Source organism: Athene noctua, chromosome 3, assembly GCF_965140245.1.
Source record: "Athene noctua chromosome 3, bAthNoc1.hap1.1, whole genome shotgun sequence".
NCBI lineage: Eukaryota > Metazoa > Chordata > Aves > Strigiformes > Strigidae > Athene > Athene noctua.
In genome coordinates, this window is record NC_134039.1 from 73,167,482 (window position 1) to 73,192,405 (window position 24,924).

The 24,924-nt window shown below is 42.4% G+C and overlaps 1 protein-coding gene across 1 annotated transcript in view; it reads right to left on the bottom strand.

Moving 5' to 3' along the window:
• Positions 1–3,749: 3,749 nt before the first annotated feature.
• The window catches only part of LOC141958726 (cadherin-related family member 3-like), a 32,812-nt gene continuing 11,637 nt past the window's right edge, over positions 3,750–24,924 (bottom strand). Inside the window, exons 5-16 of the mRNA XM_074901610.1 lie at positions 24,668–24,762; positions 24,458–24,562; positions 20,711–20,859; positions 19,169–19,358; positions 17,365–17,530; positions 15,766–15,865; positions 15,522–15,620; positions 11,845–12,071; positions 9,959–10,130; positions 8,032–8,276; positions 5,265–5,446; positions 3,750–3,870 (exon numbers count right to left, since the gene is read on the bottom strand). Of these exons, the coding sequence (XP_074757711.1) occupies positions 3,795–3,870; positions 5,265–5,446; positions 8,032–8,276; positions 9,959–10,130; positions 11,845–12,071; positions 15,522–15,620; positions 15,766–15,865; positions 17,365–17,530; positions 19,169–19,358; positions 20,711–20,859; positions 24,458–24,562; positions 24,668–24,762 (1,806 nt within the window). The 3' untranslated portion in view covers positions 3,750–3,794. The remainder of the gene's footprint in view (positions 3,871–5,264; positions 5,447–8,031; positions 8,277–9,958; positions 10,131–11,844; positions 12,072–15,521; positions 15,621–15,765; positions 15,866–17,364; positions 17,531–19,168; positions 19,359–20,710; positions 20,860–24,457; positions 24,563–24,667; positions 24,763–24,924) is intronic.

Sequence of the window (24,924 nt, forward strand, 5' to 3'; positions counted from 1 at the left end):
CAGTTTGGATGGGCTCAGATATCCTTAAGTCTGGTGTGGTCAGGTTTGCTGAGGAAGGGAGACATCAGCTGTCCTGCAAAAACACCGGGAAGCAGCTCTTGTAGCAGCCTAGAGAACATCCATATATTACAAAAGCAGTTACACAGGAAAAAAGCAGGGACTTGGAGCCCTCCCTCCAGATCTCTTTATAAATAGCAGGTGGGCTTGGACCTGGACCAAACCATCTTTGAGCAGCCTTGTGGATGGGCTTAATTGCACAGTAGGGTCCCATTTGTTTGCCCAAATTCTACTGAAGTCCCCATGCCTAGTGTTTCCCATTAGCTCACAGCATCCGACAGCTCCAAGCCAGCTAATAAGAAACACAAGGTACAGGCACTTGGGTGGAAATTTGGCCAGATGAATCCCAGCCTGCCGCCTTCTGGATAATTTTTAGACCTATTGTTTCAGATCTATTTTCAGTTCTGTTAAAGACCTGTTTTGACGCACTGCCACATTTTACCAGCCCCCCCTCTCCATACGAGGGCCCTCCGCCTTTAGACGCAGGGCTGGGCACCCTAATGCCAGGCCAAGCATCACGGTGCGAGGCTGATACAGGGGCTGTGGTTCAGGGGAATGAAGTATGGCAGATCAACTCTTAGAAAAAAAGTCATGTTTCTGTAATGAACCCTGCTGAAGAGAACAGTGGCCATCACTTGGGGAAGGGGATAAGCACTACACTTCATGGGTCATACTAGTTTTTCTAGCTTTTACCTTAATTTCACTTTTCCCAGCTGGTTAATCAGATATGCTCAGCATTGCTGGAGCCTGGTGACACACCTGGTAGCTGATGCCACCACAACCATATCTGAAAGCAAGTGATCTTCTGTTTCCTCCCCAACAAGCCATGCTCCAGCCTTAGATAAACAGCAGCAGTGCACTGTTGCTGCAAGGGAAGAGGTTTGTGCACGGGCAAGTAACTCACCCACCCGCCCTGCATCTAGGGAGAGGTTTAAGAGACAAAGTCAGTACATCTGCTGCTACATTAATCTGCTGGCCATTTCCCAGACATGGGAGAGGTGAAACCATGACAGCTCCAGACCAGAAAGTTTGCAGCAAATTCCTCCTCCCCTCCCACCTTCCTATATCAGATTCATACATTCAGGTTTAAGCAGAGGAGTGTGGCCATCGGATGTGTGATTTCAAGGGCTGTAAGTATATTCTACCATTAGAAATGTTACTAGGGCACTGTCTTGATTTTCACTATCTGTGTAATATATATTCCACTCTCCTTGGAAACAGCAAACCTGAAATATGAAAAGCAAATGTCAAACCATGTTTAAATCAACTAATCCAGTTTGTTTCCAGCCAAATATTCATATCCACTGCTAATTGCTTTTTATTACCTGGGTCTCTGGCTTCTCCATCAAAGACAGTGTTTAGCTTTGTCATTGTCTATGAAGAGAGACAAAATGCAAAATTAATCCTCTGAATTAGAAGGAGGAGCAGTGACTTGGAAATGATGACCTACATGGATGGAGGTAGATTTGTATGACCTGCGTATTATATTTCTGTAGGCTGGGTTTAATCAAAATTGGCAACAAAAGCCATTTGTGGTTTAGGGTGTTGTCACTAGATGTTCAAAGGAGAATTAATAAGGTCTGACGTACTAAATGCCCCCACGTGTGTAACCACAAGAGGGTCACCTCCACCCAGAGGAGGCTTAGGAATCCCCTCTCTGAAGAGCTTGGGAGGGAGAGTACACTAATGAAAGTACCTTGCAGTCTCTATGCTATCATGGCTATGAAAAGGAGGGAGCCCCAGAATCTAGGAGCAAAGAAACATCTATTACAGTGGAAATAACTGTCATTTTGCTACAAACAGCTTATCAAGACCACACCCTTTACAGCTTGGGTACACTCGTGTACCTTACTGGTTGCAGTCAGGCGGGTCAGGGTTAGCTGCACAGGTCAGCGGTGTCTCAGCAGTGCAACACTGTCATCAGCGGAGCTGGGGCATTTGTCATCCTGTGCCTGCAGTGAGTCTCCTTGTCACTGCTCTGGGCACAGATTCTCTGGCCTTCCATGCACAGGGCTGCCAGAGAGGCCGGAGAATTTGGCACTTGGAAGCAAAGGGGACACAGTGCGAGTGAGCACCCCCCATGCCCTGCGTTGCCTGCAAATAGAGAGGCCAGTTGGGGCACTGAAGTGTTTTGCATTTGGGGGCAATCCTTTTTTCCTTGCCTGTCATTTTTGTATTCTCTTCAGAAAACAAACACCTTTCATAGAAAGGGCCCTATGATCATATTGCATGATGGGGCTGGGCAAAACTGGGTTTTGTTTTGAGGCCGGCAGTACTTACTACAACAACTTCTTTCTTCAGTTTCTTCTTTTCTACAGAAAGGAAAATGCACATTGTAAAGAAACAGATTTTTCTGACAGTGACTACAGTCATTAAAGCCAAGATTTTCTCAAACAAATAGACATTCTTGGTGCTCAACTTCAGAGACATCTCAAATGAACCTTATTTCTTTTCAAAGGCTGATCCCTTATACTATTTGAAAAGTTAACTCCTTCATAGTATTTTGGAGTGAGAATCTACAGTTGTCAATGACTCATCAAAAGTTTAGCCTTGACAAGTCTTTATTTCTTTAGTAATGACTAAATAACAATGGTTTCTTCAACAAATTTCCCTTTCCAAATAAGATGAACAGATAGAGAAAACAAATGTATATTTTATTTTCCATGAATGTTTGTAGTTGCAAAGCTTGTGCACTCAAGCATGCACCTGGAGACAAAACAGGGAAGTTGCTGCAGATCCAGTCAAGTAAAATTCAGATTGAAGAACAGTTTAGTTATGTGTGAAATTACCACACTATTAACTCATCCCACATGCAAACAAATACAGCAGCAGTGCCATGGGCATCTCGACAGCATGGATTTGTGGATGATACCCAACTAGTTGCTAGGATTTCTTCTTGCTCACTCCTTGCCGATTTGTTTAATGGCCTTTCTTTGGAGAACTGTATGCCTGGCCACCAGTGAGTTTTACAACCAGGCGTGTGATACTCAGAAGTGCTGCAGATGTGTCTCAACCTGAACACCGATGCAAAACCTGTTCTGTCTGGCCTTTGCTGCCCAGCATTTGGGAACCAGTGTTTCAGAAAGCACTAAGCATCCATTTTTTTGTAAACCAGCCAATGCTGAAATGTCCCAAATTAGACAACCAAGAGAACAGCTAATTTTGTTAGGGTTTGTTAGTCATGTGTTTTTTGCAAGTTGGAGATACTGGTTGAGGAGGGGGAATTATATTATAAAAGCAGGGTCTTACTGAGCCTGTATGAGCCTTGCTTGCTAGCAGAAAGCTAATGGGACTAAAAGGAACAAGACTGCTTAAAAAACCACTTTTTTTAATGTGCAACTTATACCTCTGCTAAGTTATACAAACACCTTTAAAAGCACCAATACTTTAAAATAAATCTTCGGGTACATGAAATAATGGTGTCAAGGGAGAAAATGAAGGGACTGGAGAACAGGGAATTAGAGTGGAGAGGACTCTTGAAGGTGCTGTAGAGGGATGGGATTATTTTTTAGCAGACAGGATATGAATTGCATGTGAAAAATACAGTAATTCTTTAACATCTGTGCCAGAATACCAAGCTAATCTGAATTTGGTTTTTACCTAATAGCTAATAGATTTGAAGACCGAAAGGACCATGAAATCGCTTAGGCAGGCCTCCCATAATCAGACAGGGTTATTTAATCTCAGTATTCTTGTAGTGGGTCAAATTTATTTGTCTAGAAATGGATTTACAAATTTTACACTGAATCGTAAACAAGGTCTTGTTGTGAAGTATTAAATATAGAAAAGAGGTACATACCTGGAGCATTTATCCTGTAATGCAAAAAGATTAAGAGTGTAGTTAACAAATGTCATACTCTTGCCTACATAAAAATATCATGCTTTGTTCTCTTTCATTTGGCGAGAAGGATCTGCTTCCTTGAGTTCTGGGATTTGCTTGATTTGTTTGGTTTCTGGTTTTGCTTTCACTGAAGGCGTGCATCATTTAATTCTGCTCTCAAATAGGAAAACAGCCCTGATCATTACTCTAACACCTCTCCAAGAAGGGATGGTATTAAAAAAATAAAGTCTTATTGATGATAGCATGTTGGTTTTATACATTCTGGAAAAATGTATTTTCAAATATTGTCATCTCATCCCATCCTTGGAGGAAGGTCAATTTTTTGGATCTTATGTGCTCAAATAATACCTTTTAAAATATTTGAAAGGTTGTAAATGTTTTCGAAAATATAGAAATTGCCTTTTAATGGGAGAGCCTGGCTCCCAATTAATCACTTGCCCTATTAATAAATAGTAATAACAATAGCCAAGCTCTATGCTGCTAGATTCATTTGTCATTTTTATCATAAATTGCTAAATTCCTTGCACACACCATTTGAATTATAATCACAGTCATATATTACTTCTTTACATTTACTACAATTTATAAGTTTAGGTCCAAATCCTGAGAATACTTATAGAAATCCTTTTTTTAAAAATCCCAGTATACTTAAAGAGCTGCTTGTCTTTGTTTTGTGAAGCAAAAAGTCAATTTAGAGGCAGTCTGGCTCCAGCCAGCTGAGCAGGCAGCCAGCAGGGATCTCTGCCTCTTCCCACAATGAACCAGAGACGGTCCCAGGTGCTTCCGTGGCTTTTGCCAAGCACAAGCACTTAAAGGTACCGCGAAGCTTTATGGGACATTGCCTTGAAACGGACTTGGGTAAAACTCCAGGAAATATGCAGAAGTTTTGCCAGAACAAAGAATTTGGCATGACCACCAAGGTTTGGAAAGGACTCTGAGATCAGTAGCTGAGAGGGAGGAAAATGCATCCAGTAACTACCTAGAAGGGAGCTCCCTTGGAGTGGGAGCCAAATGCAAACCAAAATCGTTTGTATTTTTGGTCAGCATGGTCAGGCACAGACTCTGACTCCACCTCACAAGCATAGCTGCCTTTGGAGGTCATAACTGTTAATTCTACTATTGCCTTCAGCTAATGCTAATGTTGGTAAATCCATGAAAAAAAAAATGCCATGGATATTTTTCCTTGATTTCATATTGTTAATACCAAATATCACTGTAGCTGGTAATAGCATTTAATACAGCAAAGGGCATACTGCTATAAAATATTCAAAGTGTAAATTTCATTATGGTTGAAAGGTCTGAGTTATCTCTGTCACTGCTGGGTGCTGCAGGGTATTTCCCGAGCATGGCGTTTGGGAGGACTCACAGAGACACGCCGTCTGCTTTGCCTGCCGGAGGGCAGCGGGTGTTGACCCACATCGCCAACAGGAACCCCAGGTACCCCAGCAGTCCGAGGAGCAGCAAACTGCCGAGGGTGATGACGAACGGCACGTACCATGCTGATTCAGAGTAGAGGTTTTCCCTTTTTGTCACAACAGTGAAGCCAGGCTTTTAAAACAAGATAGGAAAAGATCCTCAAGGCTGCATACTTTTAAGGTTACTGACACCAAATGCACCTTTCATCTGGTTGAATTTCTGCACTGAAGCACCTGGCCTAAACTTGCCCTGGGGCTCTGCAGATGATGGGCAGAAGGAGATAGTGTCTGCTGGAGACAGTGATTCATTCCAGGTACCTACCTGCTGACTGCCAAGGCAGCTCAGATTACTGAGATCGACCACCAAGCTCCTGGGGCAACCAAAGGCAGATGAAATGAAGCCCACCCACAATGCAAAAAGAATGTTCCAGATGATGTTTCAATGTCTTATACTAAAACAAGCATGCCATGGTGGGGTTTAAAAGCCTCTGGTTGCCTGAGAAGCTACAAGCGCGCTGTTGGAGGGTGAGCAAGTTCAGGGAATACTGCCATTACTGAGATAATGGTTTTTTGTTACCTAAGGCAAAAATGGAAGTAGGTCATCTTCACTGCAGTGATCATTCAGCCCACTTCGTAAGAGGAGTTGAACCCCGAGGAATTGGGTTATTGTGTAAAAATAAATGAATCTCCTTTTTTTCCCTGTGACTTGTTCCAAGAAGGGAAAACCACACTTCCTGAGCAGTTGCTATCTCCCACATCTTCCCAAGTGCCAGGAGACATGTCTCTGAGTTGGCACATCACTTGGTTCTACCAACTCATTCATTAAGGTCCCGTCATGAAACTATCCTCACACAGATCAGAAATTACTCATTTGCTCTAGCTGGGTCATTACGTAGTGTGGTACTATCAGTTTTGATTGTCTACTGAAGTCTTCATTTACTTTTCTGTAAGACATTTTAATAACATTGTGTATGAAATTTAGTAGAATATCTATTTCTTTCCTGTTTAAGGATACCTTTAAAATAACCTATTTAGCTTTGAAAAAAAAAAAAAGGTATATCCAATCCTTAGAGAAACAATCAGATAATCTCAAGGTCACCACCACCACTCAATCCCCACTGAGACTGAAGCCACAAGTGACTTTTTATGACGGAGTTTCTTTCCTACACTACCAGCCTTCCAGCATCTGATTCATCAAGTTGCTGCACTGAATATATATAAGGAGCAGTGATGGAAGAAGTTGCTGTAATGGAAGTGCTTTTCTGGAAACTAAACTGAAAGTGGAAGGCTGGTATTTCTGGGGAGGCAGATTTAACGCTGTGGTATGTGGTCTAGACTGTTTGTATTTGTGGTAAAGCACAGGAAAGAAATACAGAATAAGTTTTGTTATTCAATTTAACTTCTCATTTCCACATCAAGTAGGGGGAGAAGAAGGCTCTGAAGAAACCATTTATTCCTTCCCAACAGAGCATTAGATAATAACAGGGTTATTAATCAGTCTGCAAGTTTGGATTTAAGTATAGCAAAGCATCCAGACTTGCGTGTGATGTTTGCAGGATCCTCTGGTTCTGGCTCAGCTACCAGTAGATCCTAGCAGATTCAGACCATTTAGAGTGAATAGCTCTTTTACCCCTTCACAGGCATACCCATATTTTCATTCCTGAATGCAAGAGAGAAAAGGGTAATGCCATCTGCGGGCAGGCAGAAAATGGATGGACTCTGGATGACAAAGAGATGGTGGAGCAAGTGATGAAGGCTGTGACCACCACAAGGATGGGGAGAGAGTGATCTGTACCCTCAGGTTGTGCCACTTCTGCAGGCAGGACAAAAACAAGCTCTCCTCCCGTCCTGCACCAGCCTGACGGAAATCAGATCCAAAATGAAACTGGAGATCCAGAGCCTGTCTGGGATGGCTGCACAGAGTAGACTGTGTTGCTGGGACACAGGCCCACAGCTCCACACTGTGCAAGGCCAGATCCCAATCTGGCTGCCGAGAGCTGCACAGCTCATCTATAGACCACCATGTGGTCAGGGAGCTCAGGAAAGACCCACCCCACCACTCTGGATTTGCTGTCTGAAACCTGCTGAAACCTCAGCAACACAATGAGGGCTGTGCACAGCTGCTTCAGCTCCTGACAGGCAGCTCGAAGTTTTACATGGTGATGACCTCAAGGGTGGAAAAAAGCCCGTTCCAAGTGATAAAGATTTCTTCTTGGTTTTGCCTATTTCAACTTTGGTAGCCACAGATTAATGTGTCCCACTCCTAAAGAAGCACATAGAAGTGCAAGGCAGCTGTGGGAGTGAATAGCTATGAATAAAAAAAGAGGTAGTGCAAAATGCATGAGGTAATTTTAAGGTTCCAGGCGAAGGTTAACCCCTGCTCTTTCCTTATTAATAAAGCTGCCAAAATCTTTAACTTTCCAGTTGCATGGTAATGGCAGCATGCCCAGTCCTTTGGCTACTTGCCCTTTTTGTTTTAGAAACTAAAATACAAAACATATGTTATGACTCTGTACCTGGGACTAATCCTTTATGACACTAAGCATATCAACCACCTTTGGCTTCAGTGTAAGAGCACGGGGCTCAGTACTTCCTAGGACTGAACCCACTGCAGGTTTGTGTTTTCCCTTTGCATTCATATACCCTCTTTTCTTCATTCCTATGGAGATTAGTCCATAAAAGAAATGCAGAACTGGACAGAAATTTCAGTGAACTTACTGTGGTGGTAATGACAGTAGTTGGGTTTGGGATAACTCTGATGCTTAAAGTCACTGTTCCAGTTTTAATTAGGTGTGTAATTTTGTCCCTGGCAGGTAATAAATTATCATCTGTTATATAGACATGCAGTCTGTAAATCCAGTTTTTATCAAGGCTGGTCTCATAGTCAAACCTCGATGCAAGAATCAGCTGAGACGTGTTGGAGCCAGCACTTGGTGAAAAGGTGAAATGATTGTTCATGTTGCCTGCAGAAAACCAACACCAAAATGAAAAAAAAAAAAAAATTACTTTAATGCCACATTAAAGTAAATGCATGGAAGAAGCAAAAAGAACAGTTTCTGCTGATGACTTGTTATGGATCACTGTACACCTGTGAAGTGAAATACCGTTAACAAGAATGGCTCCTGGATCTTCCTGATACCATATAAAATAATTTAAACCAATACAGTTATAAAAGCATAAAAATATAGAATAAGACCATCTATGGGGACACAGCTGAGAGGAGGCTGTGGAAACATTTTGAAGCCAGAGGGCACACAAGAGTTCACGTGAATGACTTGTCCTTACAGCCTGGAGAGCACCCAGAAGCAGCAGCACCCAGCCGAGGTGAGGACCCTGTGCTGTTGCAGGGCTCATTCTGCTACTGGGGAGTCCCTGGAGTGCCCCTAGACCACATGGACACCAGCAGTGTCTTCAGAGGCCCCTTCAGCAGCCCCCGTGGCTTCTCCCTCTGCCCAGAGGCAGAGGCCTTTGAACAGGTCCCCGAGAAGAGAGCTAATGACTCAGGGACATTAATTGCCTCCAGAGCTTTGTCTGCACTGTGGGGGCAGAGAGGGCTGTTCAGTGATGCTAGCTCCGCAGCCCGCATTTTCTGTTTGTATAGCTGGAGGTCTGCTAGGAGCCTGGGCTGCAGGTAGGCCAGCCCCAGCTGTTAGGGTCTTGACAGACCACACATACAAGAGATCAGAGCCATGAAAAGGCACCAAATGTGCTTTGGTTTTGCTCTTGTTGCCCCATAGAGCTCCAGAGTTGAAGTGACCCTGAAGGCCATGTCTGTTGTACAACATGAAACAGGCCATGGGCTGCTCTGTGGCTCAGAGGCCAACTGCATGGCACAGCTCACGTCTGTACAGCCAAAACGGGACCTGTGGTCAGACCCTGATTTACTAATACAAACACAGACTTTATATGGGTTTGTGTGTAAATACCACTGCTGCAGAGCTCCTCTGTGGCATTAAGGCGCTGCAATAGGATGGAGGTTCACTCTTTTTACACTCACAGCTATTTACTGGTACCTGGACAATTCACTCCCTCCTTCTCAGCAGTCATCTCAGCAATGAAAAAAGGAGTTTTCCCAAGAGAGTGCATTCCCTTTTTTGTGAAGCCGAGTGTCATCCCATACCTCTGCAGTTCTCCAAGTGGATGCAGCTGATTACTGCGTTCAAACACACATTCTGAAGATGGGGTTTTAATGCATACAGCATGGACCTAGGACATGCAGCTTTGCTCAGTTGTTTTGAACTGTGTACCAGCATCTAAATGTGAGGTATGCAGAGTAACAGAACCTACCATAATTTCTCAAGATTTACTCAGCTGTAACTGGAAGGAAGATTTGACCCTACATATCATTCCAGCTCATTCTTCTGAAGTCCTTGTCAACTGTGTGAATTGCCAATTAATTAACATGATAGGCAATCCAGTGTTGCAAGGGAACGGTTCTAGTTGGTAGCACCAGTAGCCAACTTGTGGAGACACATCTCATTTGGTAAGCAACAAAGAAATGATGTGCAGAATTTGTGTTTCACAGCTCGCTCACCATGAGAAGTAGCACATAAACTGTGCTAGATATTTATTTACAAATCAAAGTGAACCATCAGCATTCACTAATTTTTGCACTGCTCTTGGCTCACACACCGTGACACAGTACCTTCATTAATGAAGTAACGGAAAGACCTGGGATCAGAATCACGATCTTGACATTGAATCCTGAAGCCATTAATATTGGTCCCAACAGCTAAGCTGACTGGGATTTGAAGTGAATAGAAATTGGGTGAACAAACTGGTTCTTCATCATTTACTTCCAAAACATTGACAGTTACCTGAAAGAAAAGAGCAATAGCAAGCTGAAACACCTCAACTGTGCTGAGCCAGAATTTTATTAACTTCAAAAACTGTATGACTTTGCCCATTTTGCTCTTTTGATCAACAGCAGTTGAAGAGCAATGAACCTCCCTTCCAATCTAGTTTCTACGAGAAATTGCCTGTGATCATTTCACCTTCAATTCTTGTGATCAGCACTCTTCTGGGAACAGGTTCCTTAACCTGAACCATCTTCCAAAACTGTGGGGTTTTCAAGCTGATGCATCTGGCTATTTGAATTACCTTAATTGTGTCGTTAGAATGAGAAATAATAATAGTACCTCATATTCATTAAACTTTCTTTCAAACCTCTCAAATTGATTTACAGTCATTAGTTAGGCTTCTTAGCATATTTAATAATAATTCAGAGCATGATCCATGGAAGGAAGGAATACTCCTCATATACTGTTCCCAGTGAGAAAGAAATACTGGTGATGGCCTTCTGCATGACTGGGAGCACCCCAGGTAGCACCAGATGTGCTTAATGTCAGCTGGGATTGGCTGTCTGAGATAAAAGGATTACCCTTCTCAAAGCTCTTTTCTCTAATGTCTGTTGGTCTTTAACAGGCAACAGATAAACTTGTCATTGTTAAAAGCTCCTGATGCTGAATTTCCCTTAATCATTGCCTTGAAATATTATAGGTGATAAAGAGATTAAGTACCTCCTACTTAGCATCTCGATGGGTGGTGCTTGGCTGGAGTAGAAAGCAGGCCTAGTACCTGTATCCCCCCAACAGATGTGCAAAAATCAAATGTAAGGCAGTCATGAGGGAGAAAACATGAAAAGGAGTAATAAGGAGTCTGTCTGAGAAGGACACTGGGGTTCTTTGGAAGAACTGACTATAAAATACCTTTGTGGATATACCATCTATATTTTTTTCTTCTGAATAAAGTCAGTCTGGGCAGCAAACTTTAGCACAACCCTACTGCTTAATGTTATCATGGTCCCTGGCATGCTCTTGGCTACTGCCAGATAGCACCATTAGGGACAAAACTAGATCATGATCAGGGTAAGGCACGTGTAAGGATTCATCTCCAGGAGGCCACGTGGACACAGCTGTACTGGGCTGGGCCCTCTGACATTATCCCAAGAGGCTGCCCAAGCCCTCATCCCATCCTCAAGGTATGCATCACATCCTCTCTGTTCCATCACATGAAAACACAACTCTGATGGGCTGCAACATGATTCTTGTGTTACTTTTAACACTTTGCAGTGTATTTTGCATACAAAATCAAAAGTATGTTTGAGGGCCAAGGGGCACTACATGGGTTCCAAAAAGGACTTGGCACTAAGCATGGCTACAACCAGGTTGTGCTACCTGACCTCAAGACCTTGTTCTTTTTCTATTTTCTGGCACATACATAGCCATAAAGTATATCTTAAATTGTCTAGGGCACAGAAAACAATTTAATTTCCAGGTAAAATAAGAAAAAAAGACTGAGAAACAAAAAATACAGAATTAAAAATATAAAAATATTACTTTAATCCTTTTTGTAAGAAATAAACCAAGACTGATTGAACACCACCTCTTTCATCTGACTAATATATGACTTTGTGCTGGGGTGGACTTGCCTTTCACAGACCGAAGTGCTTTGCCCAATGTCTTACCATTCTTGCCAGAAAGTAGAGAAAAAATGTAGATGAAGAAAGCGAATTAGAGTGAATTTACTCACAGATGCTGTTGTGGTCTTCTCTTGGTCTGAGGCCTGTACTGTGAGAATGTGTTTCTGAGTTGTTTCATAGTCTAATCTAGCTAAAATCTTCACATCTCCTTTGGTTGGGCTGATCCAGAATATATTTGTGTAATCCCTGGTGCCTCCTCCAGCCACAATGGAATAAGTGATGACACTGGGTGGCCAGTCCTTGTCTCTGGCATTCACTCTTCCAATGCTGGATCCAACTGAGAGACAAAAAATCATTATTTCATTAGCATTTTAAGGAAAAGGAGGTACAGAGTACTTCTTCCAACCTAAACTTGATGAAACGGAACTAAAGATTTGTTTTAGAATTTTTCACCCCAAAAATGTAAAGCAAAGATGTGAGAAATAGAGGTTGTGCTATGATTCCCCTATGTAGGAGTATAAATACCGAGACTCAAGGAGTCTGTAGAGAACCACAACAGAAGTGCTCTGGTGGTGAGGGCCACCCCAAGCCACGCACTCACATGCATGAACTCCTGCCTTGTAGCAGCCCAAGTGTTGACTTGGTTGGAGGAACAAGGCTCTTTGTCTGCCTTGAAAAGCAATTGATGCCATTCCTTCCAAGGTGTTTGAAGAGCAGTTTGAATTATCTTTGTGTCAAGCATTTATGAAGGAAACAACAAATGGCAGTGCTGTAAACCATGAGAACGAAGATGGGACTGTGTCCACCCATCTCTGCAGACATTGATTCAACTCTGTGTGGATCCACATGACCCGGGGATATAGACCCCAGGATGAATAGTTCACATGCATAGAGTAAGACAGAAGGACGATGTAATGAAGGGTTGGTTGGGGTTTTTTTTTTTCTTTTTGCCTTTCCTGACCCTGTGAACTCCAGTCCTACTGCAAACTGTTGGCTCCTGTTTGGTACAACAATAGCAAGCACTCTGTTAATGTCAACTCGGCTCAAAACAAAAGGCAGTCTGAGTCAGAAAAAACAGTATTTCTCTTGATAGTATCGGGCAAAGTTCTGTGGCTGACACAGAGAGCTTTACAGACATATCCATGTCACAGATGGGTTTCAAGTGTTATATTGCTAAGATACATGTCAGTGGTATGAGAAGACACACACAGATAGGAAATGCCACAAAATTCACCATATCATGCCTACCAGGAAACAGCATAGAAAGCCAAGGTCCGTCCATGCACCATAGAAACAAAAGAGGCAAGAAGAACAGGCTGATGAGTAATGCAAGACACTGGTATGAACACCTGAACATCAGGGTCCTCTGATGGCTGAGTGGCTGTCCTGTGCCTTCTCATCCCCTCTTAGTCTCCTCTGCTTTCCTGGCAGTTTGGCTCCTGCAGGAGCCAGGGCTGCCAGGGTTTCTCTGCCAGGCAGACCCCCCTGGGAGCCAGCTCCCTCTGTCCCAGCCTCCCCAGTCTCTCCAGCTCCCTCCCAGGCCACGCATCCCCACAGTAGCTGCAGCTTTGCCATACTCAGCAGTGGCCAATGATGGCTTCTCCACAGGGCATACATGAGTGATTTTTGCAGACCTGTGGACCTTGACAGGATCCTCCTTACCAGAGAAGGGAGGAAACAGAGAGCTGAAGGTGTGGGCTGGAAATCTGGGCTTGCTCCTTTGTCCATGGCAAGGGAGAGGAGATTGTGGGCAGGATGGCAGGGCAGCTTGAAGCATGTCCTTTCCTCCCTACCACCTCCTGCCTTAGGCAAATGGAGACAGAAGTACCATAGGGCCCACAGGTCTACTGACTATAGCCACAGCTGCCTTCACCTGTGCTTTAAGCCTGCCCTGGCCATAATAATTTGATGAATTCAAACAGGTACTAGATCATCTGACTGCTAAATCTCCTGGAGTTTCATGGGCAGATTTACCATGTCCCACACTGATGCAGTGATTCAGTTGGATGTCCTCCTTGGTGATGTGGCCACCGGGGCAGGTTTGTAACAGCAGCCTGGGGCAGTGTTGGACGTGCTGGTGAACAGGGCTGCTATTCAGTGGGTCCTGGCGGGCTGGAGCTACTGGCCAATAGGAGTTATGGAGCTCAGCACAGTCAAATGAAAAGAACTGCACCTGGGCCAGAACAAGTCCATGCGTCAGTACAGGCTGAGACGGACTGAGCAGGCAGCTGCTCTGCAGGGGTGGACCCCAGGTCCTGGTGCATAAGGTGCCCCCCGGGGCACCTTTGGAGAAACAGAGACTGCAAGCCTGTTACTAGCCCATGGTAGGAAGTGGTTAATCCACTCTGCTCAGCACTCGATACCTGTGATCAGTTTGGGGACCCAGGTACAAGAGAGATGATAAAAAAATGGAGAAAGACTGGGGAGGGTTGAGCAGAGGACACAGGAAGAGAAGCTGGTGGGGGTGGGTTTGTTCAGGCTGAATAAGAAAAGGCGAAGGAGGAATTTAATTGTTGTGCTCCACTACCTAAAGGGCAATAATACAGAAGACCAAGATACAGTCTTCTCAGAAGGGTACAGCAAAAGGACAATAGAGAACAGACACAAGCTGCAACATAGAAAATTCCAGTTGGGTACAAGGTAAAATTATCTGGAAAGAAGGTTGCTCAGCTGAAGCAGGGGCTCAGAGAGGCTGTGGAGTCTCCATCCTTTGAAATTTTAAAAATGCAACTGGTTAAGGCCCTGAGCAACCTGATCTAGGTTTGAAATGAGCCTCACTTTGAGCACAAATTGGACTTGAGACCTCCAGAGGTTTCTGACACCTTCAATTTTTCTGTGACCCTAGGAGGTTCAGAATGAGGGTCAAGATTTATCCAGCATATATCTAATGTAGCTCTCAAATTTTTCTCAGTCAAGAGAATAAAGCCAGTAAGTGAGGTCCTGAGGCAGGCCTGTGTTTGGTACATCAGGTCATATGAGGGAGAGGCTGAAGCTAGGGAAGACGTCATTCCCATGCTGACTCCTCTGCGCACCGAGCCGCACAGCACAGCTGGCTGGCGGTCACATCTGGCACACAAGGATTACCAAGGAGGCAAGATGCCATGGTACTTCTCTGCAAGCACATGAGATGCAGAACTTACAAGGGGACAGGAATGGTGCTGAGACGGGAGTCAAATGTGTGAAGAGTTTCAACAAATTTAGTTTTAAGGCCACGTTTGCAGCTGCTGGTCCTGGGCTGTTGCAGGAATGTGAAGGACCCTGGCTCCAGGCACGAGGAGCTGTTCTGGCTGCCATCTGGCTGAGCACAGCCTCCCCGTCTGAGCACTCCTATCCCAACCCATCTTCAGGGCACCCACTGCACCCAAGGTGAGCTGGGTCTAAGGGGACAGTGGGGTGGTCATCCTGCACCATGCTTGGGCCAAGGGAGTCCTCACTCTGTGTCAGTCTATAATGGTTTCTTTGCACTGTCGCAGTTCCTCCAAAAGGCTAATTTAGCAAGAGTAGAAAGACAGTCTAAAACAAGACATCTGAGTTCAGTTCCTGGCTCTGTCACAGATTTCTTGTGCAATTGCTGAATTTGTCTATGTCTCAGCTTCCATCTGTACAACTGGAGTTGTTGCCAGTTTTGTCTATTTAAGGGTAGTAGGTGGTTGTATATTGAGACCCTGGATGAACTGGAACTTTGAGCCATTCTCCTCATTCAGATATATGAAAATCCATTTTGAGCAAAAAGGTACTTATCAACATGACAACATTATTTCTGTCATGTAGGTGCTACTTACTGTACCTTTAATAATTTCTGGAACATTAAATTCATATGATAAATTACTGAAGACTGGAAAAAATTCATTCACTGGCTTTATCCTGATGTAAATGTAGATCATATCTGGAAATATAACAGAAGATTAAATCATAGTTAAGTATGGCTGTGAAATTTTCTCATGCATATATTCAAAATACATATGGTATTCCTCTCTCCATGCTGTTACAGCACAGGAAAATATCAAACGAAGTGTAAAAGGGATACTTGCTTGAGTAGTTAGGACAGGCAATATCTTGCACCCTGACAGTCAAAGAATAAACTTCAATTCCTAGATTAGCTGGGTTTTCTAAATCAATACTTTCAGTCATCTAAATTAAAAAGAAACACAATTGTATTTATACTTCCTTACATAAAATCACAATACACATGATGACAATTACTTTTTTCAGTGTTCTGTAAGTGTGGTTTCCCCCCTGGATATATAGAATTGCTCTGTGGGAGTAATATAGGCTATTAATCAATTACAGAATTGAATTCTAAGCTTTTTCTACATGTTCACGCTCTAGCGTCTCTTGGAAATTCAAAACATTCCTTCTGTCAACAAAATTTCTTCCACTTAAGTGCAGAAAGTTTTATCATTTGGATCATAGGGTCTTGGCCTTTTACCTAGTTAATTCAAAGCTCATGTAATGAGCTGGCTATTTACTCTGCCCTTTGTTGGCTCAACAAGAATCTGCTATTGCTAAATAGTAATAGTTACTCCTTGAGCTCATGGCTGCAGACATGTATTAAAGGTATCAGGTTCAGCCGCAAGTGTTTATCCAGGAACCAAGCTGTTACTAAATGGTGGCTCACGCAGATTTAAATTCTAATCTCCTGAACTCTCTGTCTGTAGGAGCCTCATAAACTTTGGGGCAGCAGGACTAAAGCACAAGCATCCACTGTTGATCATCTACTGGGAAATTCCTGGAGGGACATGACACTGCAGATAGCCTGTTGTATTATACATACATGGTGATCAAAGGGCTGACAGCAATCATATCCCACGCAACAATGAACATGCTTTTTATGTTGGCAGATGAAGCAGCTAAGGCCAGTGCTCATTGACATGTATATCTCAGATCAAAAATTAAAGTAAGCAAGCCTTACAAAATCATTTTACTGCTTCTGTATCACTCTTGTCTTTTAGACAGAGTGCATTTTTTTTGTTATGGTTCCCTTTTTCTGCAGTTGCCCACGGTTCTTTTTAAAGCAATGAAACAACCACCATTGCACATGTCCAGCAGCTAGTGGGGGTTCTGGCCAATGCAAATATGCCAGCAGCTATCAGCATAAGGAACCCATATTTTGACATGCAAAATCACACAAGTGCAATTCCCACCACGCTTTTGTGAAAATTTACCACTCAAAGTGGTTTTACAATTCTGACCAATGAAGCTGGGAAGTAGTTACTGAGTGTGGGATTTCTCAAGTATTTCAATTCTTCATGCTGAATAGCAAGGATCTTCCAGTCTGTCATGAATAAATGGGTATGAAATGGCATCAAATTTCTCTGTTTATCCATATCAAAGTTGGTGCTTCACACTGCCTAAAAAAGGATTTTTTTTTCAATCATATCTAGCACATTTATTTAAAACTGGAGAAAACAGTTCTCTGTTCACCGAATTCTGTAGAATCCATAGAAAGCATCCTATCAAAGGGTATGAGGTTCACATGCAGTCAAAACAGTCATTCTCCCAGCATACCCACTGTGACATGAATTACTGTAATTCTTTTTCTTTATACAGACAATGAATTCAAAGAACTTATATTTCAGAAGTTGACTTCTGAAATGGGACAAGCTAATATAAAGCCACAAACAACTGACCACAAGTCTTCCAGAAACAGTGGACTCCAGAGCGAAGTTATTGCTTCCAAAACCAGATAATCCAGTGAAATTAAATTGGTTGTTTGTTGAATCAACATCAATATCTTTACAGTAGTTAAGATCAAGAAGAAACATCCCAGCAGTTGTATTTTCATTTGCCTCTTTCCTGTTTAAAACAAACACATTTCCCATCAGAGCAATTTATATTTCTCCTTTTGAACCCTTCATATATTACATACTAAAACATTGACTTCCATTTATTTTCTAAGTGAAATCCGAGATCTAAATAGGCAACAGCTGATGAAGCAACCCAGAATCTGATCCATACTCTGTGGTGGACAACAGCCCTGTAAAATGGGCAGGACATAAACATTTAGCCAGATCCAAACCATAAACCTGGAACTCAGCTAAACTTCAGAAGCTGCCACAAGATCTTAATGATCAAGATTAGTTCAGTTAGTAATTAGCATTTTAAAACACCTTTACAACACTCATTTCAGTATGTTATAATGTTCTCCTGATGAGAAGCTCATTCTTTTCTCCTTAACTAATAGCTGGACCATTCTCCTGTTTTGTGAAACTAGCATTTCTGGCACTGCTCTTGATAGTGAGGGTCCCTGTGATGCACTTGATAGAACTGGGGGCAGAGGGTGTAATTTTTTTTTTTTAATCAAGAGAATGAAATACAAAAAAATGAAGAACCAACTGAAATACCATTAAACCTTGATTTTGTTCCCTTGTGCAGTCCCTATAAGACTAGTTCTTTATTCACTCACATTTTTTCTCTGAAGATTTTTGCCTCCTTCAGATCAAAATTTAAACTCACTAGATAACAAAGAGACTGTTGTGTTATTGTCATGGATGTTGTAACTAAGCAGCACTCTGAGGAACTGGATTCTCTTTCTTCCAGTACATAGAAGTATGTGATTTAAATGCAAGACATTTCTGTCAGATAGTGAGCAAGAAATTTAAACAGATACCCACTAACTGGGAATTCTTCATAGCAAAGGTTCTTGGCCTGAGATGCTGGATTTTTAACTGCAGGACCACCAAACTACCATAAGTGCACCTGGAGAACTGCACTATGCAATGCAGTGTACCCTGAAAGGTCAGAGCCCAGGCACACCAAACACTTCAGATGGACAATTCTGACTTCAGTCTTTCTATGACACATTTCATATGTAAAACAGAGTTAATGTTATGTTCTCATCTGCAAGTATAAACTACCTGATCATCAGAAAGGTCTCAGAGCATTCATAGCCATAGCAAAGTCTGTGACTAAGTTATTATGCACAGAGGACACCTATAACCAGAGGTGATGTGGGCTCTGAAGACCTTACAGATTGCAGTAGACAAAAACTATGCAGGTCACCAGGGAGATATTTAGAAAAGAACAGGAATTTTAAAATAAAACTCCAGAACTGACTAGCAAGCTTTCCCTGGTGAATGATTCCCCACAGTTTAGCATCAAGTAAGAAACAAGGAGCCTGGATATGTACAGGTCAGAAAAGTAACTCTATAGTACGTGGTTCTGATATCTTAAGGGTTTAGGTATCTGAAAGAAAGATAAATAAATTATCTGACTATATGCAGATATTTTTAGTTGAAATTTCCAGTTTGAACATGTCAGGAAATTGAGTTTCATGCCCTAAGACACTTAGAGTGAAAGCTAACCTTTAAAGCTAATGATAAATGTACATTTGAACCTCTAGCTGTAGGTCTGGGGACCCTAACTGATGTGCCCTAGACTGCACATTGCTCTGGGGCAACAAGGCAGCACTAAGGCAATGAAGAACCTCAATACCTGAAGGTAGAAGGATTGCATTCTGGTGGGTTGTCATTGATATCATCAATAATGATTGTGATCTCCGTTTCACTGGCGTGACCACCACTGGGACTGTCCTCCACTCGGACTATCAATGAAATGTTAGGATGGAGCCGCAGTGGAAGGGCATCTCGGTCGATTCTCCCAGTCACCTGCAGCACTCCAGTTGCTGTGCAGAAAGCAGCCAGAAGTTAGATGGTCACCAAGGGGGAGAAGTAGCAAACACTCAGAAGTAGCAAACATGTACATGGTGTACATGCAAGAGGACAGGGTAGCTCAGCAGACAGGCAGCAGAATAAAAAGTCTTCTATTCTGTGCAAATCATGGCTGGTTTTGTTATTTTTTAAAATTATCTAAAATGGCTCTGAAAACTCTGCATAAGACTTTAATGGATAGATACCCATTGCTCAAAAATACGCCATAGGTGGCCTCAGCAGAGGGCCTGGAAAGCAGTTAGATTTCCCTTAGGCTCTCAAAGAGCTAGTGCAAGTCAGAGTTGAGTGCACTCACAGAGCATCAAGGACAATGAGCTGCTAATGTCTGTGCTGTCCTTGCTCTCTGGCTGGTAAGACCGCTTCACTTTCTACTGTTAATCATTCAAGCATCCTTCAGCACCTCTAAATCTACTCACATATCAACAGAGCTGCTTTTAGCTGTGACAGATTGCGCCAAGTGCTCTGGGCAGCCATTCACTTAATATTTTTTTTTCACTTCTCTTAGACTCTGTTCAAAAAGAGAAGGTTTTTATGGTACAGCACAATACTATTTCCAGAGCACAAAGGAGGTAGAAGAACAGTGTATATATCCTCTTTCTTTTGGAGTGTAATTGAGGGGGAGGGTGGCAATATATGGCCAAAGGGCATAGGAAATCCAAAGCATTTAAGGATTGTCCTGATCCCTCACAGCACTGTATTATGAGGCACCTCTTACAGCTGTGGGAAGCAGTTCCAAAGCAATAGCATATGAGCAAAACAGTCACTGAATGCCAGCTCTGGAGCAAAAACCTCAGAGCCCTCGTGTATGCACCCCAGAGAGCACAAGAAGATGAGACCAGCATGAGAGGGAAGACTCTTTGGATGGCCTTGCCTGAGGAGGGCCATGAATTGAGCAATTAAGCTGAGGTGCAGATTTGCTGTGCACCTCAAATGCTAGAGCAGATTTCAGGCAGAAAAGACAGCACTATGGTCTAACTATGTGCTGCTGTTTCAAGAGCCCAGAATGGTAACTGCAGTCCTCAGAGATTAAAAAGAAGGCAGTTAATCATACTTCTTCCCAGGGGACCATCACCCACCAGCCATAAGTCAATATTTGTCAAGAAGTCACCTTTGGTCTACTTTCTTCAAGATATCTTACTGAATCTTGGTTAGCTGACCAAGGAATTTGACCCTAATAACATACTGAGCATTTCTTATTTCTAGGGGTAGCCACAGAATAAAAAGTCGGTTTAAGACAAAAACATTTTCTCCAGAGCAGCTACTCTCTTTTTTTGGGTGTCAGAAGGCACATTTTTGGTTGTCTTACATGGATTTATGGAGAAGTATCTGTCAGAAGACTGGATGCTGTAGAAAAGTCTGCTAGGAGAGTCTTCATCATCAGGATCTTTAGCTGTTATGTTGGCAACAACTGTGCCTGGGCTTTGCTCCTCTGGAATCCTGTAGAATCTTTGTTTTCTACAAGATAAAACAAAATTCAGCAAAGCACACATCTGTGTTTGCAAGGGCAGCTGATTACAGACTTGGCTAAGCAGCCAATTGTAGCATTAGAGCCATGGCCACGCTGGACTCAGAGATGGCTATTTTCCTGTCAGGGTAAATATCCCAGTCACTGGCTCTGCCAGCTGGACATGTAGCAACAGCTGAACTGGTACGCAGTCATAAAGCATGACATAGCCACACAAATAAGTGTCCTTCTCCTGCAACTTTTTCACGGTAAGAACAATTTGACTTTCACGGAATCATGGAAGCTGAAGATGAAAGGGGCTGTTAAATCATGCAGTCCATCTCCCTGCAGAGCCACCAGCTTGTAAAGCCACTTGCTTTAATTTCTTCATTTTGCAAGAGAAGAACAAAAATAAAAGCAGTAATGTAATTAATCATCTTTTGGAATGAATGTTGGAGGCTTTCTGGGGACAACAGTGTTACTAAAAAGCTGAGTTGCCCCTGCAGTAGGTGGAGGCAGGAAGGAGCATTCCTGTGGGTGCCCAGCAGATGAACATGTGCCAAACCCCCAACAACATCTGCCTGTGATTCATTTTACATAGAGAAAATGGTTCTTTACTGCTGCTGTTTGGTATGCCAGTGCTCCCAAATTTCCCATGAATTAAGTGAGTTTTATAGCTCAGATATAGTCTGGCAGGCAATTGTGCAAGACTGCTCCTAACGGTTGCAGTTGCATGTTCACATGGGTACTCAGGTATGCAATTACAGTGCTTGAACCACATGCAAAAGCAGGCATGGCAAGCGCACAGAAATTGTGCAAGGAATTAATGAAGGCTGATTTATAGTACTGAAATACACACAAACACACAAACATCTGTTTCTAGATATCAAAGAGAGTCGAAGGTGCTCAAGAGTTCAGAAAAGCCTTAGGAGTATGTTTCAAGACTGAATCCTTTTTGCAGATTTTAAATTTCCTATGCTACCACTTAGATAATTGACTAGTCTGTAGTTCCCCATATAGAAAAGCATGAGCCCGTCATTGTCCTCTGAAAACCAACATCATGGGGCACTTAGGAATTGGAGCAGAGAATTTTGGAGACAGGACAGAAGACCCCATGCCTCCAGGTCTCCACTTGCAATTTTTTAAATGGTTAAGAAGACCCAGCATCTTCAACTGTTTGGTCAGCTCATATAAAAAGAGAAAAGCATACAGGAGAGAAATCACATAGGGTTTTCCAAGTAAAAAAAGTAAACAAGGAATTTGTGAAGTCTGCGGAATCAGTGTAGTTATTAAGTTTCTATCTCTTTCCTGGCATTGGATCTCTTCCTTCCTTGTTCTTTTGCTTCCAGAGTCACTCAGAAACAAAAAAACAACAGATATCCTTCACTGCTACCAAAAATGCCACCCCAACATGCCTCTCCAGTCAATGGGGAATATGGGAGGGACAGCTCTAACTGGTTTTGGCTCTAAGTAGGAAACTCCCTATGCCCACAGGGACCAAAACTCCAACCTCTCTGTGGACAGGAATCTCACCACAACTCCACCTTCACAGCCCTACCACCCTTTCTGCACCCTGCATGGGCTGTTGTCCTGTCCCCACCAGATTTCTCAGGAAGAAGCAAGACATTATTGAGCATATCCCCAAGCACTGAGTGCTATACAGCTGGGGAGGAGATGGGGGCCACTTCCTACGCAGCTATGTCTGGGCTGTGTCCTGTTGTCCATCTGTCTGCCACCTGCCAGTGGCTTTTTACAGGATGGTTCAAGCAGAGCCTTTAGACACTGCAGTGTAATTGTGAAGGAAGCATATGTTTGTTTTCTTGTCTTCTCCTTTGTTTTCCTGACTCCACAAGTTTTCCATTGATTTTAACAGCCAGAATTTCAAAAGGCTGAATACCAATGTAGTGTTGTGAACACCAAAACCAGATGTGCCTGCATATACAGTGGGAACAATTAAAAAGACCCTTTGAAACTCTGTTCTTGACAGCTTTGATCGGGAGAAAATAAAGAAGGTTTGCTAACTCATCAAGTTTCCCCAGCTCCCATCCTAGCACTAACTAGTGTCAGAAAGTACATAGGCCCACCATGCAGCTCATTTTAGCAGGGGAGAGGCCATACATGTGCATACCGAGGACAGATCATGAAGTGTAAATTAATCTAAAGTTCTTTACAACTGAGCTGCAATTTTTGGACTGTGATGTCAATCTAAAAGGGAGAAGATTCAAAAAAATAGCGGTCCTTATTTGTGCCATATTGAGAACTGAGTCTTAGGCCTTAGGTGTTATGGATGCTCAAGTCACTGCAGCTTTCGATAATTTTAATAATAGCTAAATATTTAAAAGAGCTCCACTAGCATTCCAGACAAACAGATAAATAAACAGAAATGGCAACATTTGGAGGAAATAATCAGTCTAGAACACAATGTGCAAATGTTGGCACTGGGAAGAGTATTCCTCCTGCTTGTAGTAGAACAGTAATGTGGAACAAGCTGTTAACCTTATTGATTATTGCAGACATGAGGTTCAAGTATTAAGTAAGTAGCAACAAAAAAAAATCCATGTCTGTTTCTAACATTTAATTCTTCTGTCTCTTCAGATTCTCCACCCCTTTACCCAGCAAAGTCCAGATCTTTGGCCTCAGCCCAAGAGCTGTGCATTGCTCTGGCTTCACAAAACACCCAGAAGATTGTTCGAAACAAATGGCTGGAAACCTCTTGGCATGGCTCAAGTGCTATCCATATCATAAATTGTAATAAAATATCATAAATATTCTCAGCAGGGACCTTGTGGAGCCTCAGGATCAGGAGACATAAAGAGAGTGTCTTGAATCCAATCAGTGTCTCATGCAGATGACAAAGATAAATCAACAGCAGAATCAGTTTGACTGTAACAATAGTCAAGCTCCTGCTTCAGAAGCAATCATCCACCGTGCTTTCCACCGCAAAACAGATTGCTGGTGGCACATGTATAGTCTTTCCCATTTTTCCAAATTTTCAACAATATTCCTGATTGCAACTAAAACTCTATTAGTCTTCTAAAGCTATTTCTGACTTGTGTGTTATGACACAGTTTCCTGCTTATGACACATTAAGAGACGACAATGTTTCAGAGATCACCAGGATTGTTTACAAGTGTGTCTGGGAAGAAGAGGAAGACAGATCAAAAGTGAGACCTTTTTATGTCTAGACATTTCTGCATGAATAAACATCTTTATGGTGAAATGCACATCTGCATGAAGGGTAAATTCTGTATGACTGTATTCACACAGGGTGAAATTCATCTCCTTGCCTGAACTTGTCCAAAGGTCTTTGCATAGCTTTAACCTCTCTAAATACTAACAAGTACAACAAGCTTGTTTGGCTGTCCTTGGCATGAAGACAGAGCCTGGAAAACTTTAAACTATTAAGAATATAATTAAGAATAAATGAGGGAAATGAGTTCAAAGCTTTCCAGTAGAAGAACAGGAATAATAACAAAATTAAAATACCGTTTTCAGTAGCATTTTGTTGTTATATATACTTACCCTTATGTTACACCCTCCCATTGGTGCCAAAGCAGTAAAGCTGGGAAAACATCTACATTTTGAGTACAACGGAAGTTTTTCACTTACGTGGTAAAGTAAGGTCTTTCATCATTGATGTTAATTATATTTACATTCACTGTTCTAGTCGAGCTGAGTCCATCTGGGTCTGTCACTGTTATATTTAAAAAGTAACTGTTAAATAAGAAAACAAAACAAGAATCATTCTCTGGCTGTGTAGGAAAACATTTTTCTGCCTGCTGTAAGCTAATAGACAATGTGAATAAAATACATTCTCACCAGTGTGGATCTTTCTCATAATCAAATTCTTTTGTGGAAAAAATGGCTCCGCTTTCCAAGACCAAGAATGGCACTGGTGCAGGGAGCAGTGAATACTGAAATGAAGAGAGCAAAGAATTAGTGTTTGTATCTTTAGACATCCCTCCATTCATTCCTTGCCTTGTAGAACAGGCAAAGCTAAAGTACAACATTTGCCTCAAATTTTGCGTAATGAGACATGCTGACATACAGATGCTCAAACATACATATGCTCAAAC